The sequence below is a fragment of the Sciurus carolinensis genome, chromosome 11, assembly GCF_902686445.1.
Source record: "Sciurus carolinensis chromosome 11, mSciCar1.2, whole genome shotgun sequence".
Lineage (NCBI taxonomy): Eukaryota > Metazoa > Chordata > Mammalia > Rodentia > Sciuridae > Sciurus > Sciurus carolinensis.
This window is the reverse complement of record NC_062223.1, coordinates 97,141,962-97,160,478: the sequence shown is the minus strand read 5'-3', so window position 1 is coordinate 97,160,478 and position 18,517 is coordinate 97,141,962. Positions and strand designations below refer to the sequence as shown.

Below are 18,517 nucleotides of genomic sequence, written 5' to 3'. Positions count from 1 at the left end.
TTGCAACAGACAGACGGACATCACTGTCATTGTGGTGGTCCACTTCATGATCTCATCATCTCCCACTAGCCCTTCCTGAAACATCCTTTGTGCCAAGGGCCCCTTCAAGGTGGCACACCCGTTTAAAATCATTGGCTTTAGCATTGATGCTCAACTTCTCCTTTCCCTTTTTCTTTGGTTTTCCAGTTGCCTTTGAAAAGAGGCAGTATTTTCACCCCATATGCCTCAAAACAGGAAATTCTCTCTCGCTTTTCTGCTTCTTGAAAGTATGGATGGTTTCAAGCGTGGTGTAGCGGAGGTACTCCAAGGAACGTCATTTCGTTACTTTCATGAACACTAACCTTTAATGAGTGGGGGTGGTGTTGGACTATGATGGTCAATGATGTTTAGAGACTTTGTAAACTTCCTGAAATTGTTAGACAAAATCCCTAGACGTACGTGTGTTTAGGGGGATGAGAGGAAAGCAGAATCCACAGCTTGGTGATGTCCTCAGAAGGCACTGTGATGCACAGAGAAGTTCAGAAACCACTGCTCTTAGGGGCAGAAAGCTGAAGTCAACTTACAGAGCAAAAAGTTCAGGTCTGCCACAAAGAGCCCTTCTGAAGTTGAAGAATTTCTCTTTTAAGAGTAATTTCTCATTCCTTCCCCCGAGTTACCAAACTCTTGCCACTCCACCCTGACCCACTGACGTTTTGTTCCTGGCTGCTCTCCCACCCCAGTGCTGCTTCCTCACTCATGGAACTGGTCTCTGTGCCAATCCATAATAAGTGTCCACCCCAGAGGCTAAGAATAGACGCAGTGTCCTGGTGACTTGAAAATTGAGTAACATCTGAAGGATGAACTCTATAGTGACCATAAAATTCATTCTAATCGTTCAACCAAACAGATTACAAACATACAATCAGAATTTCCCTGATGAGCAAATGAAAAAAAAAAAAAAAAAAAAAAAAACGCCTTCTTGGGCAGAAGGAAAATGCAGCTACTGTTCACAATGGCAAAGGACCAAGAAAAATATGAAAGCAAATACACTTTTCTGTGTTTCCAAACCCCACCTTTCAGCATCTCCCCTACCTGATCCCTCACTCTTACAGATCCTGTTCTATCAGACAGGCTACATATACTTCTTTCAAGCAAATAATTTTTTTTTCTGTTTATTTCTCCCAAATGCATCTTCTTGGATGTGGATATATGTTCTTCACATGTCAGTTAGGTGTTTGACCATGTTCATGTCAATTCCTTAACCTTTCTCAGCAAAGCGTCATCTGTAGAAAGAAGTTGGGTGAAGGATCTGTAAGTTGCTTTTTAGTGCCCACAACCTGTGGTGACTGCTGGATTGGGCGGCCATTATAAACAGATCTCGTTGTAAATATTTCTGATTCCCAATTTGCCGGTTACTTCCAGGAATTGCTAGGTACTTTCCATAAGGTATATATATTTTAAATTTAATATGACATATAAAAATATCTACTATTCCCTGGCCAATATAGCTAAATAGAACAAGGGTCAGCTAACAGTTCCTGTAAAGGTTCAGGTAGTAAACGTTTCACGCTTTGTGAGTTGTAAGGTTCTGCCACAACTCTTTGGCTCTGTTGTTGCAGTGTGAGAGCAGCCACAGACAATATGTAAATGAGCATGAACAGCCAAGTTGCAGTAAAATTTTATTTACTGAAAAACGGTGGCAGGGGGAATTGGCGCATCATGTCATTGCCTGCTGACCCTTGAAATAGGAGATTGGCAGACCTGGCAAGCCAAGGGCGGGAGTGTCTTATCCCTTCAGTCCTTCTGTTTGCAGGCGGTTTCCTGGATGATTTCCTGATGAATTGTTTTGTTGTCATCATTCTTGTTGTTGTCATTGTTGTAGTGTCAGACAAGGAATGTTCAATTATTTTAGCCACCCACAGTTACCTCACCCTCCATGCCACAAGCAAAGAAAGAAGTGAGCAGGCCTGCCAGCTTGGAGGGAATGGAACAGTTAAGGCAGCTTGTTTCTCAGGCCAGAGATAAGTAAATGGCTTTATCAGCAGACAGCTCAGAAGATGAATAGCCTGGAGGAACAATTGAGCAGTTAGTTCCTTGAAACAGGGAAAGAAGAGGAAAAGAGGGAAAGAAAGAAGGGAGGGAAAGGAAAGATTGATTGAACAGCAAACCAGTATGTGAGGTCCACTGTACAGACTTGCCCAGCTGGGTACTTTATCTCGAATTTGTTTTGCAAATTGCAGATGCCTAGCTCTAGAAGCCAAGAAAAAGAAAAGGCAGTCATTCCATGCCAAAATCTCAAGTAACTCACATTATTTCATTTTTGTGGGAGGAAAAATTGCTAAATATCCAACTTCTAAATAAGTTAAGAGAAACAACCATGTTACCCAGATGCCTAGAATGACACAAATATTTTTTAGAATTTTTTTAATGGTAAGAGAACAATACCTGCCCCAAAACTTTGATTTCTTTGTGAAAGTTACTGTGTCACTCTTCAGCCCACAAAACTGTTTTAGCAGTGAAATTGAGTGAATTCAATAAGTCCTAATGTTTCAGTATACTTCAACAAAACAGGAGATGTGTAATTGCACTTCATTTTACCTTTTGCTGAAATCAGCCCTGTCTGACAGAGCCCTTGCACTGCATTGCAATGAAAGAGGTAATCCCAGAATTTTATTAGTTAACATCTTTTTAAAAGATCTCTCACTTACTGACCATGATTTACAGAGATACTCTGTCAAAGTATGACCCAGTAACCAACCTCTCCTCCACTGTTTGTTACTGAGATTTACAAGATTTTCTTCATATATACCATTTCTTTAAATATTTATGCTAGAAATGTTCAATTAGATGCACCAGCTGGCTGGGTTGGGGAAGTAGAATTTGTTCTTAATTTTTAAATTTTGACTTCTTTCAAAAGTTCTTCAAATTCTCTTTGGTGAAACACAATTAGAGAGAGTACAAGGGTTGACATTAAGAATTCAAATATCCCCTAATTTTCTAGAGATTTATAGACAGTTTGCAACCTCATTGGGTTAGTACTTCCTTGGTGACCCATGGAAAGAGGGTTAAAATGATGAAGTGACAAATGTGGGAAAGGATCCTTTTGCCAGATTTACCATACTTTAAAACATGCACCCAGCTTCTAATAAACATAAATCATCAATATACATGCCACCTGTTTATGAGATTGTTTTGATTGTCTTCAGCTAAAAGGTTTATTTATCATACAGATGATTTACCAGATGGTCTGCTAATATCTGTAAGACCATTCTGGAAAATAAATTGCCCATCAGTAGTACAGTTAGAAAACTTAAAAGTGAGCTGGACCTGGCAGCACATGCCTATAATCCCCACTACCTAGGAGGCTGAGGCAGGAGGATCCCAAGTTCAAGGCCAGCCTGGGAAACTTAGTGAGACCCTGTCTCAAAAACAAACAAAACAAAAAATCTCAAAAGCATAGGCAAGTAGCGGGCTTTTCTAGTAGTCACAGAATTTGTTGCCATGGTACAGCACCATCCACAATTTAAAGTGTGACAATTTGTTCTCCTTGGAGGTGAAAGCCTTGTAAGATCAAATTATCTTGACTTCTCTAGTAACTAGCAAAATGTCTGGCACATATGTTATAGTCAGTTGATATGTTTGTTTATTTGTTTACTTAATGAATGAATGGAACACATTGTATCCTAAGGTCTGTATTTAGCATTTTCTTCATTCTATTAATAACAATAGCTTGAAACTCTGAAAAGCATTTTGAATAATACACCAAGAATGTTTCTGTAATGTAAGAGATTGAATGGTTACTTGTTAGGAATGTGATAAAAGGGAATGCTGCTTTTGAATTTGAACTAGACAAAGAGATAGATAGATAGATAGATAGATAGATAGATAGATAGATAGATAGATAGATAGACAGATACATATAGATAGAGGCTGACTGACCAGTGGACAAATGGGTGGATAGGATAGATAGATAGATGGGCAGGAGGATGAACAGATAGAGGCTTTATTTAGTGTCTATATAGAGTATGAATCCATAGTTCTTTAGAATGTTCTAAATTCTTGACTCCATCAAGAATATCTGAGTTCTTCTTAAATGATAGACTAGGATGGAGACTTCTAAAAAATATGTACATGAATTTATTATGAGCTCTTCACTACTGATTTGGGATAATTTTTAAATATTCTTGAAGTGAAAGAGCAGAAATTGGGTAACGAAATATGTAGTGGTTTGAGGCAGAGTAGTGAGATGCTGACAAAAGACCTAAAACCTTAGAGAAAGAAGAGCATGCTCAAAAGTGGACCTTAGAGTAAATGCAGGATCAGTTGTGTAGAGTCAGAGAAATGCTTAACTGTGATCTCAAACCCTTCTTGATTGGGGTGGCATTTGGAAAAATGGATTTATCCTACTAAGAGGTTCTGATTCTAAAATTCATAAAAATTTTGCTTGTTTTAAATTCATGAAAAGTCATTTTGGTCTCTTTGCTGCTTTATCCTCAAGGCCTAGAAGAATGCATGATACATAGTAGATGCTCAATAAACATCCGATGAATGAATGAATGAATAAAAGTAGAGAGAAGTTCATAAGTCTGAAGACAGGTTGATTATTGGTAGAATACAGAAGTGTGATTTCCTTGGTCTAGCAGTTCTGTGCTGGAGGAAAACAAAGATCAAGAAATTGAACCATTTTTAAGCACTGGCATGTTACCCTATCTCAGTGACTTAATTAACATTGCAAAAGGACTTTAAAAATCTCAAAATATGTACACACTATCACAAACATATGAATCATTATAAATAAATATTAAATGTAAATTAATATGAAATCCCAGGAGAATGGGATCAAAAACCTAATTTGTAGGTAAATATTAAGTACTGCAATTTTATAGTAAAAACAGGAAAAAACACAAAATGAAACACTCATATGGGTGTTACTTGCTGACAAATCAGTCTTTAACTCATTTCTCTAGGGAAAAAAAATATATATATATAAGAGCACATTAATGGGAATAGCATAAATTCATCCACAATCACACACATACACTGTCATTTACAGGTTAAGGATGTGCCCTTTTTACCATGACCTTCACATGCCCTTCAGGAGAATATGTGTTAGGGGAGAAACAGAATGATTTCTGTGATCTCAAGTTCTACATGACTGAGTTTAAGGCAAAGATTGAAGCTGAGTATGAATACCAGAGCCAATGCATTGGAGCATATTTTTCTTTCAAAATATTTTATGTACTAAAGTTTGCACAACATCTTGGCAATGACAGTGAGTCTGCGAAGGAGTTGTTTTGTGTTTCACGGCTAACATAAGAGCAAAAAAAATGTGACAGCAGCAAAATATTACTTCAATCATCAACTGAAAGAATGTATATAGAAGAGTACAAGGCAGGGTCCATGAACTAGAAGCCAAAGGTTTAAAAATCTACAAAACTCCAAAAGAGCATTTATCTCTTATTCTTTCCTCCATACCAGTGAACCTCTCTTCACCCCCTCACAAGTTTTATATTTAGAGAACCCTTTGGACTCTAGGGAAAAGGTCCTAGAATATCATTTGGTATTGTGAAGGAATGAAACTAAATTTAGCACAGTCCATCTGTTTGATTAGAGAGAGAAAGACACATAACTACATTTTCTTGGCACACACACAAATCTTTTTAAAATCTTGGAGAAGGGTGGTTTTCCAGATTTCTCTGAAAACCATTTTGAAGTTCACCCATTCTGCCATTGGAAACTCTGTCCACCTCTTTTCTTTCTCATGGTTTTATTGCCATTTCTAAATACTTTTTTAATCTCTAGGAAGTAGAAAACTTCCTGGCACATAGTAGACATTGAGCAAATTTGTCAAATTCATTAATGGATTAACAGGTACATGGGTAACTAGACTGGGTATTAGGTGATCTGCATCTTAATCCTAAAGTACTAGTAGGTTTCATATTACCCAATGAAAATTATTAGGCATCACTTCCTACTATCACAACTTTGGGTGAATATGTATGTTTGGTGTGGGGTATATATTATCTTTCTACATAACTTGTAAACTGTGGATCTTAACTCCAATGGCCTACATAAGCCAGGGACATAAGAGAAATGAGGAAGACAGGTGACTATATGAAGTAGTGGAGACTATGGCCAACTGGAAAGCCAAAGGGCCAACCTGTGTTTAAAACATATTAGGGATTTGCCAGCTCACATCTTCAATCCAAATATACCTTACAGTGTGAGCTCTTTCACAAGAACAATGGCCTCTAAACCAGTCCTATAATATAAAAACAAAAAAATACAAAAACAAGTAAATAGGCAAAATATTGATAGTTAAAATTAAAACATATAAGGAGAATTTGTTTTAAGAACATGTGTTATCAGGTTAAGTTTTATATTCCTGGCACTCTTCTAAATTTTACCTGGCCTAATTTTATGTCATTAATATAATTACCTTCATTTTACAAATGAGGAAACAAAGTCACAGTATATTGGTTACTCTATGAAAAAATAGTCAGATGTTTAAAAAAAATGAGCATAACAAAGAACAAAGTGTTGGATTCCTGAGCTGTCCCATAATCCAGGTGAAAGAAGCTCACCCCAACAAACAGTCCATTTCTTTACATCTCCAAGTAGGAGAATGAAGGTAATTCCCTGACTCCATTGATGGCTCATAATCATAACCTGCAACTGAACTGAGAGCTCTCCATTTCTAATAAAGCTGACACAGAACAGCTTTCAGCAATCTGCAAGGCCTGTCTCCTTTGCTTCACAAGGAAAACACAAACAAAAACGGATTTATAGCTCCTCTGTGTTGAAGTAACATTAACCGTTATGAGCAGCTGTCATTATTGAGTGCTTACTGTGTGCTAGGCATTGGATTATCAACCCTAATTCTTCCAGGAACTGAAAGGAGTCAGTACCATCACTGTTCCCATTTTACAGATAAGGAAATGGAAGCTTACAGAGATGAACTAACTTCTGCCAGACTACACAACTAATAAGTGTCACAACCAAGGAGGCCCAGTCTCCAGAGCTCATGCATTCGTCCATTATGTGACTATTCAAAGAAGTCTGGAAAGTCCTTTGAATTTCCCTATGTTTGTCAGCCATTTTTTTTTAAACATGAAATCCTCTTTCCAAAGTCTTATGTAAAACTCCAAATGACGTCATAGAAAAGAGCAGATTTCTATTTTGGTTGCAATAGAGTGTGGAGGGCCAAAAACTGTCTCCTATATATTCTCTCTAACCTTAATGTCTTCCACCACCACATTTACACTTCTCTGACCTGCCTCTTTCTCCCTGTCACAGGCTTTGTTTCACTCTCCTTGGTCTGGGTGGACTGAAAGGCTCTACCCTCAATCCTTCGTGTATTTTCTCTTTCACTTACCCTCCAAGACATTCAACTCATAGATCTTCCTCTACTACCATTCTGTTAGTGATTCTCAAGTGCTGTCTCCATGTCCATATTCCTGTTGGTTTGTCAGACACACAAAATCTTTTCCAAGGTTCATGATGGATTTAATGCCGGAAGAACTGACTTGTTAAGGGGATGTAAAGTTATTAGAGGTTGACTCCTTAAGAGCCTCAGAAGATGTACTCCACAGATGGATCTGATTATTTTGAACAAACTGGTGAGGAGGAACTCCCCACCCTGTTCCTGCTATTTTGTTTTTCCCCCCCAACATACTCCCTTCCACTGTTGAACCTAAGGGTACTCAGCCCTGAGGGAAGCCTCCATGAACAGATTGGGTTGGTGCAAGCAAGCCAGGGCATCTGCATTATAACCTGCTTCTCAGATGATTGTCATCAAAGTCTAGGGATCTTTGTGTTTATATAATCTAAAGTTTGCTTCCATAATTTTTCATATTTATATACACACGTGTTTTATTCCTTACATAGGTGATAAGTTCTCAAAGGTAAGAGCTATGTTTTCTCGTCTTTTTTAACCCCACAAGTGTTCAGCTTAATCTTAAACACCTAATTGGGAATTAATGAGAATACTTGACTGGGTTTAACTTTCTACACTGTGGGGTCCTGAGCTGTCAGTGCCTATGCACTGGCAAATTCCTCAAATTAGAATGGCCATTCACCAATATCTAATCTTATTTGATATTCAATGTGAGATTTTAATCAATACTTTCTTATCTTCAGTGGGTTAGGTGTTCTGCTGGATAATGCCCTGAGATTCCTGAGTTATTGACTAGGGAGTGAAATTAACAAATGCCTTAAAAGTGAAATTATTTCCAAATTTCAAAGTGTTTGAAAAACAGTAGTTCACAGGCCTTCATGTCACAGAAAACCTTCTATCCAAAATGGTCATTAAATTGTTGAATATATGTCTTCAAACATAATTTTCATTGCCAGATCAGCAATAATAAGTGCTAATTCTAGGGAAAAGGAAGTACTTATTACTCTATGATGGTTTGTTCCCAAGAAACTGAAAGGCTTGCCGTATGTTTTATGGTACTTTTCTTTGAGGTTTCACAAACACTTTCTGGAATGTGGAGGCTGCACCATCAGAGGCACATGGGAGCTGATCCAGGGCCCTGATGTCATTAACCTACCTGCTTTGGTTGTTGTGATATGCAGGTACTTCTATATTTAAAAAGAAATTCTCTGATCTCCAACCCATTAAGCATGGTTGATCTTTAACAGGATGAAAAATGTTTGGAATCTAAGTTCATGATCTTTTTGCTATATTTTTCTTCTTTTAATTCACAGTAGCTTTCCCCTCCTTTCTCTTCTTTAGGATCAACACTCTGTGGTAGGCCAGAACACAGGCCCCAGTCCAAGTCCCAACCCCTGCTCAAATCCAAACACTGGAAGTGGTTACATGAACTCCCAGCAATCACTGTTGAATCAGCAATTGATGGGAAAGAAACAGACTCTACAGAGGCAGATCATGGAGCAGAAACAGCAGCTTCTCCTCCAGCAGCAGATGCTGGTTGATGTGGTAAAACTTTTTTCCTAACTTCTAATGCACATATTTGGTCCAACAGAAGGAGGTCATTCTTTTCCATTTCTGTTTGCTACCCTTTTCTCTGTGCCTACTTCTGTAACAGCAATAGGGTGTCCTGGCTATAAGGGAGGCTAACTCTATATGTTTAAAGTATTGCAGGGGAAAAAAAAAATTGATTTTCCAGCTGCTGGACACTTGGAATGCACAGCACCATGGCTCACTCACTCTGCCCAGTATAGGAATGCCTAGAATGACTAACATGGGCAAAAGAAACCACTATTGTTCCCCAGCCCCAAGGGGCAGAAATAGTGAACAGAATTTTAATCAACTCACATCCAAACTGATTTTAGAGATAAATGTTTCAAAAGCAGTTTTAAAATCCAATATGTAGTTTCAAAACTATGATCTGACTTCTGAAACACAGAATCTCAGAATGGAAGGTGTTTTTTAAGAAAATTGAAATATAATTCCTATTTTTGCCACACTTGTATGGCCTTTTAAGAAAGGAAAAGTCATGTTTCTCAAACACTACCTAAGCATAAACTCAGTTTCAATATTTATCTGACTATACCTCTTTTTCCTCAGATATAAATAAAAACATCTGATCCAATCTCTTCCTGCCTCCTAAAAACAGAGGCCCATCTACAATAGTTTTATTCTTTTCCTTCAAACTATTTGACCAAATGAAATAAGAAAGGGACATAATTATACATCTCCAGGATAACAAAATTAAGGTAGAAAGAAAAGAGAAAAATAAGGGCTGGGTCTATAACTCAGCAGTAGAGTACTTGCTTGAAGTATGTGAGGCAATAGGATCAATCACTAGCACTGAAAAAAAAAGAGAAAAATTAAATCATATAACTTTATACTCACAGAGCTTTGTAGTAAGAGTCAGAAACGCAGGGTGTTATAAATACTATAATTATTCAGTAAATATTAATTTAAGTGAAGGTACAACCATAAAGAAGAAAGAGCCCCCTCTCTGCTCCCAGAATAACCTACAGCCCATTGGGATGTCAGGTAAATAGGCCATTGGAATTCCTGGATCAAATCTATGCTGTGAAAACTACTAGAAATGATTTCTTAGAGGAAGTTATGTCTACTGAAGATCTGAAGGTACAGTGGGAGAAGGGAGGAGGACTAGGGAGTTGTTCCAACCCAAAAAACAGCATTTTCAAAGACAAAGACAATAAAGGATAGCACATAATACATTGTATAGAACATGCACAAGTGTATGGATGTGATGGGCAAGTAAGCTAGAGATCAGAGACCTCAGGACAGAGCTTGATAAACCAGAATTTACATTGTATGAAAAAAATGGAGAGGATTTTAAGGACTTAAAACAAGAAGTACTAGGTTCAGATTTGCATTATAGCAAAGGTATAGACATAGGAAGAGAAAATATAATGGAGATAAAGATTAAATTCAGCCTGAAAAAAATTGAAGATAATTTCCCAGAGAAGGTAAAATTTGACTTTGACTTTGAAAAACTATAGCATTCTGCCATAGAGAGTCGGTGGGATCTACCATTCCAGGTGAAGGGTGACCCAAAGACAAAAAGGCACAGCCTGGTTATATATTTGTTGTTAGATTAAGACTTCATTATGAAGTATGTACTGTATAAATAAAAGTATAAATAATAATATTAAAATCACATAAGTTTTTTAAAGAATGATAAATAGAATAAGTTGGGGATCCAGAACATATTGGGAGAAATAGTGAGAAATAAATGTATTTGATGATGAATAAGAAGTAGTAAGAAATAAATTTACAGGTGACCTTGAGTATTACCCTAATGTATAAGGCACAGGAGAGTCACTGACTGGATCACAAAGTGATTCAACTGGTTTCTTCTACAAATTATAGTTTTGGAAATGCCAGTCTTCCCATCTGTTCTCTCCTCTTCCTCCTTTTCTTTTATCTTTATAAACTAAAGAGCTTCGAAACAAAGGCAGAAGAGAAAATCTTCTGCCTAAAATTGAGTTGCCTGGGTACGATTTTATTATTCCCATCAGTACTACTAATCTGATGACATGCAGAGGTTGAATTTCTGGATTTTCAGCTCTGACTCAAAGACAAGAAAGTGGTAGCATACACATTCCATGAGGGTCTGGGTCTGGCCCTGGCCTCTCACCAAGTCCCTGTTGAGTCACACTGGGACAGGTGCAAAGGGCAGTGGCATAAGCTGTGGGAGATGCATGAGAATGAGGTTGCACTTTTTGTGATTTTTATAAACCATTCACTTTTCGCTTTGTGTGAACACCATTGAGGGTGCCTGTGCTTTTTAGCATATCCAGGAAGAAACAGTCTTTGATACCACTTTACATTAGCATATGCTTTGTAGTCCTTTGCAGTCAGTTGGCAAGACTAGATAGACACCTAAATTGAGACATTTTCTCATGAAAGTCTGTTACTCTCTATTCTCCCATCAATGAAGCACAAAGAAATGAGTAGCTCCTATTACAATGAACTTCGTCATTACTGACACGTATTGTACACCTACTGTGTGCCAGATACCATGCTGAGTTTTTCCAAAATTAAAGGATTATCCTTAAAATAGGAGTGTGAGGGGTGTCCACATCTCACATTTTTACAGATGGGGAAACTAAAGCAAGACAGATATGTATATATATATATAAATGATTTATATCTTAGGGTTTTGGGTAAAAGAAAGTCAGTTGTCATGAGAAATTAACTGAAAAACTAAATTTCTTATTAGTAACTTCAGAGATGGCCTTGAGTTTACACTTGCCTAGGATGGGTCTGTCATTCTCTTGCAAAAATGTAGCTGTCTCCATTCAGCATTAAAGTCTAGGCTTCACTACCCTTCTGCACGAAGCAATGGGATGGCAATTCCAGGTAATATCTGTGAGCAAGGCCCATTAGATCTACCTCATTTGTGGAAAAGTGGTTTCCAAGTGAAAACTGAAACTCAGGTTTCAAAGAGGTTTATGTTAACGCTTTTAACAACAACTGAGCCCTTGGAGAGAGTAAAAGAAATGTCAATAATTAGCTTAAAGATACATAAAACTACATCCAGGTTTGAAACCTAGTCTATTATGGGAAATCAAGGGCATAAATCCCTCTCTCATACACATACATGCATGCCCATATGCACATACATCCTCTCATCTTTAATATAAATAGTAGAAACACCTAAATCTCTAAGAAAGATGCTTTTTGGAAAATAAAAAAATTCAGAAAGCCCCATGCTTGGCTTAAAATTCAAAACTGTCAGTTTACACAATAGTTTACAACAGGGATCATTGCACATCACCACATTTGGGTTCATGGAATATCTCAAGCTGTTTTTTTAAACATTTAGGTTTTGGGCAAAACCAAAAAGAGTTTCACCAACCACTTTTTCCCTTAATTTGTAAACCCATGCTTAAATGAAATGTAATCCATATGTTTCTGATTCATTTACACTTAGCTCATCAGATTTGTGTTTTATATGAGTTACTTGATGTCCAAAAAACTCTGTCTTTCAAGTTTCTTTCTTAGAAACAAGAAATGACTCAATTTGTTGTCGTCTTAAGGACCTTCCCCCCACTTTATAGCAGACTTTTTCTACTCCAAAGGTTTGGAATTTGATGGGAAACTGAGAAACACATGGTTGAAGTGAGTTCTAAGTTAGGCAGAGCACATTTGGCTTCCAGTTAATTGACTCATCTATTACAAGGTTGTTGTTGTTTTTTCTATTTATTGACTTTTCTATAATTATACTGTTCTGTTTCTACCTATGCCATTTATTTTTACCTTTGAAAATGGAGGTTGCTTTGGAGTACATACAAAATTGCCATGAAGCAATTCCAAAAGTTTCCTGATCCATGCTAAGAAAGAAAAAAAGCAGCCCTTGAGGTCCCAAACTGAAATGACATTCAGAGCCAACTCATTTTGTTCTCTGTTGAACATAAACAATCTTACAAAATATCAACCTCAGACAGTTACTCTGATACCATGATAAAGTGAGACAAAATAAGGCTACTTCATAATTTTGTCTAAAAACAGACACAAAGAAGATCATTGTGTAACCCACAAAATACCACACATCCCCTTCCCTTACTAAATAACTACTTCTTTACTCAGTCATACAGTCAATGTCACTTTCTGACACTTTCCAATATAGAAAAAAAAAAAAATTCCCTCTGAGGCTTTCCCTAAATCACCCAAAGTACAAATCCTATAGTGGGTTCTTTCCAACATGTACTCCTACTGAGACACCCCATGGTTCTCCAGGATGTGTGTTTTTCCTTGCTGCAATGAGTAACAAATCCAACAGGTATATTCCTGGCGGTCTTTGAAGGTAATTGACAATATAAAAGAATGTCAAGAAATATTCTCTCTTTACCTCCTGTGTTAGTCAGCTTTGAGTCACTGTCACTCAAATACCTGACAAGAAGACCTTAGAGAAGGAAAAGTTTATTTTGGCTCAGTTTCCAGAGGCTTAGTTGATGGTTGGCTGAGTCCGTTGCTCTGGGCCCAAAGTGAGGCAGAACATTTTTGCAGAAGGGTGTGGCAAAGAGTGCTGCTCACTTCTTGGCAGCCAGGAAGCACAGAGGGGATGGGCTGGAGGGAAGGGGCAGCAGGGAAAGTGAACCCTTCCAGGGCACCTCCCTAGTGACCCACCTCCTACACCCATACCCCTACTGCCTACAGTTACCACTGGGTCAGTCCATTCAAACTAGGATGGACTGATTAGGTTACAGTTCTCATTGCCATTTTACCATTGAATATCACTGTATTAACAGAGGAGCTTTGGGGGGGACACCTCAGTGTAAACCATAACATGTCCCAAACTCACCTATTCCAAAGATCTAAAGGTGTCTGGTTCCAGAAAAGAAGAAAAGCCTGTAGCCTGGCAACATTCTATGCTGTTAGAATGAGACACTGAGAACCAGAGTATCAAGGGACCCTTGTATTATGTGGCAGGAAAAAGTCTTAAGTTTTGGCCTCTCTTCTACACTATGTAACTGTGGGTAAGTTACTTGACCTAATAAAGCTTCCATTTCCTTTTTTTTTTTTAAGTGAGAATAATCCACACTTACCTTGGAGAATTAATTATGAGGGTTCAAAAAAGGGCCTCTAGTACCTATACCAGTACCTGATAGGTTATCTCCTGATATTTCTTCTTGTCTAGGGTTACCTGATTTGGCAAATAAAAATACAGAATGCCAGGGTGTTCAATATTTTATCTGGCAACCCTACTCTTAGACTTTCCAAACTCTGTCTTATCTGAGTCATTTATAGATACCAAAGCGTATCAGGCATGCTACAACATAAAACTAGAAATGCTGTCTCAAAACTTTAGTTCTTATTGAAATCTAATTGCAAAATAATGGAAATGAGAGTAGTTACTAGACACAAAACACATGTTGACTGTTATGGAGAAAAAATGACATTTCCATGCAGGAAGTTTATTGAAATTGAAAAGATTTGTTTCAGAATGAGCACTACTAAATAAGGTCATAATTTGTAGCCCAGACTGCAAAATTGTTCTTACATTCTTACTTTTTTCAATAGCACAAAAATTTCATAAGTGAAAAAGTGATGATACAAATTAATATGTTTTCATTTGTGTTTTCAAGGAGAAAATTGCTCCACAAGATCAGATAAACCGACATTTGACAAGACCACCCCCAGATTACAAAGACCAAAGAAGAAACGTTGGCAATCTCCAACCAGCTTCTCAGTACTCTGGTAAGTGTTTTTAAAAACTAGTCAAAATCATAGCTGTGAAAAGAAGAAAACTTCAGTTTTCACTGTCTCCTCCTTTCCCCACTATCTATGAGATAGAGCCACTCTATTTCAGTGCTCTTTCTGTAATGTGTAAACTCTGAACCAAGGAATGACTCAGGGTGATATTCCTCCCCAAAGATGTCTTATTCCTTTTACATAATATGTCTAATGATTATTTCTCTTAAATTGTTCTTGTACCTAAAATCAGTTTCAGAGGTGGTAAGGTCTTGCAAATTGCTATAAAGAAGGAGATAATCTCCTGATATGAGTGGATCTAATTCTTTTCTCTTTCTCAGGTGGCTCATCCACAGTGAATCTGAACTCTAACCAGGCTTTGACAAACCCAGTTTCAACACACACCATTTTAACTCCCAATTCCAGCCTCATGTCTACTGCCCATGGGACAAGAATGCCATCATTATCTACAGCAGTTCAGAACATCGGGATGTATGGAAATCTGCCTTGTAATCAGCCTGGCACATTCAGTGTCACTTCAGGAATGAATCAAATGACCCAACAGAGAAATCCCAATCAACTCATAGCAAATCAAAACAACCCTCTTATGCCACGGTCATCTACCTTAGGGCCAAATAACAATAACAATGTGGCCACTTTTGGAGCTGGATCTGTTAGCAATTCCCAACAATTGAGACCAAATTTAACCCACAATATTGCAAGCATGCCAACCCAGAGAACATCCAACGTAATGATCACATCCAGCACAGCAGCACCAAACTGGGCTTCTCCAGAAGCAACAACCAAACAGCAGGAAGCTCTGAAGTCCACAGGAGTCCGCTTCCCGACAGGTACCCCTGCAAACTATACCCCTAACCAGTCACTGCAGCAGGCAGTGGGCAGCCAGCAATTCTCCCAGAGGGCAGTGGCTCCTCCTAACCAGTTAACACCAGCAGTGCAAATGAGACCCATGAACCAAATGAACCAAGCATTAAATGGGCAAACCATGGGTGCACTCAGGGGTCTGAATCTCAGACCCAATCAGCTAAGCACACAGATTTTGTCTAACTTGAACCAGTCAGGGACAGGGTTAAGTCAGTCAAGGACAGGCTTAAGCCAGCCACCATCTCTGACGCCCAACACTTTTCCTTCATCCAACCAAAGTTCCAGGGCTTTTCAAGGAACTGACCATAGTAGTGACTTGGCTTTTGACTTCCTCGGACAACAGACTGATAACATGGGTCCTGCCCTAAACAGTGATGCTGATTTCATAGATTCGTTATTGAAGACAGAGCCCGGCAATGATGACTGGATGAAAGACATCAATCTTGATGAAATCTTGGGAAACAACTCCTGAAGGAGAAAGGGCAGACAAACTTGAAGCACTAAAAGGCAGAATTTTACAAGGATGCTGGAAAGCCAAACTTTTGACTTCCACATGGATTACGTGAAGATATTGTGACTTAAAAACAGAAAGCAGAGAGTAATTGTAGTGGTGAACATGTTGGTCCAAATTCTTTTTTAAAATCTGAAACCTGAAAGTAAAACATTGGGATCTTTTTCCCCGTCTGAACTCTAGGACATGTTATCCAATTTATCCAAATAGAACTGTGATGTTAATGTGTAATTAATTGTGTAAAATAGACCTCCCAAGCTCCTTTTCTCCCTGAAAGAAAAGTAATAGAACTTGTAGCTGTTTAAACCCTGTGTCATGAGGAGGTACTAGTTCCAAGCAACAAGCAACAGATTCCTTAATTTGCTCTAATAGATATGTGTGGTTTAATTTTTCCACTGTCTTTTCATTTAATTTTCCTAAATCTTGCAGGATAGGTTGAACTCCATAGAGTTATGGAGTAACTGAATGGTGTCCTAAGTGAGGGAAAGCCAGAGCCTAGAAAACATTCAGCTAATGACAGAATTTCTTTTCTAGATTTGTCCCTCACTTTTGCAATTGTCCCACATACTCTATACTTCAGTGGGATGTTGTGTCTAGTAATGAAATAGGAATGAAGGGCTGTACAACCTGATGTTGGCTTCCACACCATCTGAATCCATTCCCTACCAAGTTTTAGATACAGCTAAGATTCATCCTGATCATACGGTGCACACCTGTCTGCATCAGATTTCATTTTTAAAAAACCAACACTGGACCTTTCCATAAAGGAGATTTCTTTGACCAGAAACAACCTGATGTATTATTTATTATGATTAATGCCCATTGGTTTGTTCCCAAGGTGAATAAAATTGAGTCTTGTCTTCCATACTTATTTTGATGACTAGAGAATGGTTTGTAAGAAAAGGAAGTTGGAGATAAAAACAACTGAGATTAGAAAGTATCCAGTTTTGATTGGAGGTAACAGAAACAGGAATAGCTGGTATGAGTGGGTACATATCTACTTCACAGAGTTTGGAGGAAAGCATAATTGAAAGAGAAAACATTATTTTGATTGGGGGAATAGCTGAATAGGATATAGTACATTAGTGGTGGCCTATTCATTCTATCCCTGATGTGATAATTCCTTGCCACATGCTGCATAGGCCTTTCATATCTAGGTTTTATCCCTCAGGGCTGAGTACTATATCAAACAAAGATTTTATTGAGTAATTTGATCTCAGTACCCATACACAGATGAGCTAGAAAGTGAGGAAGATGTGCAGATTTGGGATGGATGAAAAATATCCTCATTACAGAGGAGCAAAGTTTTTGCCAGCCTTTTAGTTATACACTAATATATTCAAATACCAAATGTACTTTAATTAAAGTCATTTAAAAACCAAGTCTTTAAATATCTGTTCAAAATGAACACATTTTTTTAAATGGGTCCTGCCATATTGCCCAGACTGGCCTTGAACTTGTGATCCTCCTTTCTCAGTCCCCCAAGTAGCTGGGATTACAGGTGTGCACCACCATGCCTGGCATTGAAAGAATACATTTTCAAAGTTCTGCAAAGCCCTCTCCCAGTCTTTAAAAATGTCTAGAGGCACTCTCCTTTGTTTATACAATACCAACATCACTGGCCCAGATTATTTTCTGTGCTAATTTGTAAATATAAATAAATGATTTGTTTTGTAAACTTTTGTAAAGAATATTTTGGTAGAAATACTTAAAACATATACTTTGGGTTATATTTATACATATGTGAAATAAATATACTATCGAAAGGTTATATTTTATACAAAAAGTAAATTGTTACCTTTTGTATGCTAATATACAAAGTTTTGTACAATAATATGGTTTATTTTTAGCGCTACACTTAAACCATAGGTGGTCAAGTGGGAACCTTTGAAAACTATCAAGAGGCTTGTTAGACAAATTTATATTCTGAAACCTTAATAAGAAAGCATTCCAGGTTTCAATCCTTTCCTTTTTTTCTGCTCCCAAATTCTTTATTAAACCCATAGTTCTTGCGTCTTATTTGATTATTCTGCTGTGCACATTGTATTCGTCCTTGTTGCATGTGGTCTACTGTGTGTTTTCTCATTTTATAAAACAGTGTTTCTCCATGCAAAAAGAAAGGAAAAATATTGTACATATGAACACTTTTATTTCATTGCTCCTCCATGTTTCTGTATATATCTGCCAGCACTTCCCAGTTATACTCCGTGATTCAGTTTATTTTTACCCTAACATAATAGTATGTTTTGTAGTAGCTATCAAATTTAAGAGATAAAGCAATCAGAATGTTTGGATTTTCTTCTATCTTAATGTGAATTTCATAATTAATGTCTATTTATTCAGCTATTCATTAAAATACAGGATTCTTTGGAAAAAAAACGGTGTAATCTATAGTTTCTGTTTGTTGGCAGCATATTACCAAAGATGACGCAATTTTCCTGAAAGCTGAGATAATGACAATTTGATAGACATATTTAGTGAGAACCTTAGGATTTACAACT

The 18,517-nt window shown here is 37.6% G+C and overlaps 1 protein-coding gene across 1 annotated transcript in view; it reads left to right on the top strand.

Moving 5' to 3' along the window:
- The window catches only part of Maml2 (mastermind like transcriptional coactivator 2), a 330,060-nt gene extending 311,750 nt beyond the window's left edge, over positions 1-18,310 (top strand). Inside the window, exons 3-5 of the mRNA XM_047519552.1 lie at positions 8,717-8,920; positions 14,515-14,626; positions 14,962-18,310. Coding sequence (XP_047375508.1) covers positions 8,717-8,920; positions 14,515-14,626; positions 14,962-15,977 — 1,332 coding nt within the window. The 3' untranslated portion in view covers positions 15,978-18,310. The remainder of the gene's footprint in view (positions 1-8,716; positions 8,921-14,514; positions 14,627-14,961) is intronic.
- The last annotated feature ends 207 nt before the right edge of the window (positions 18,311-18,517 follow it).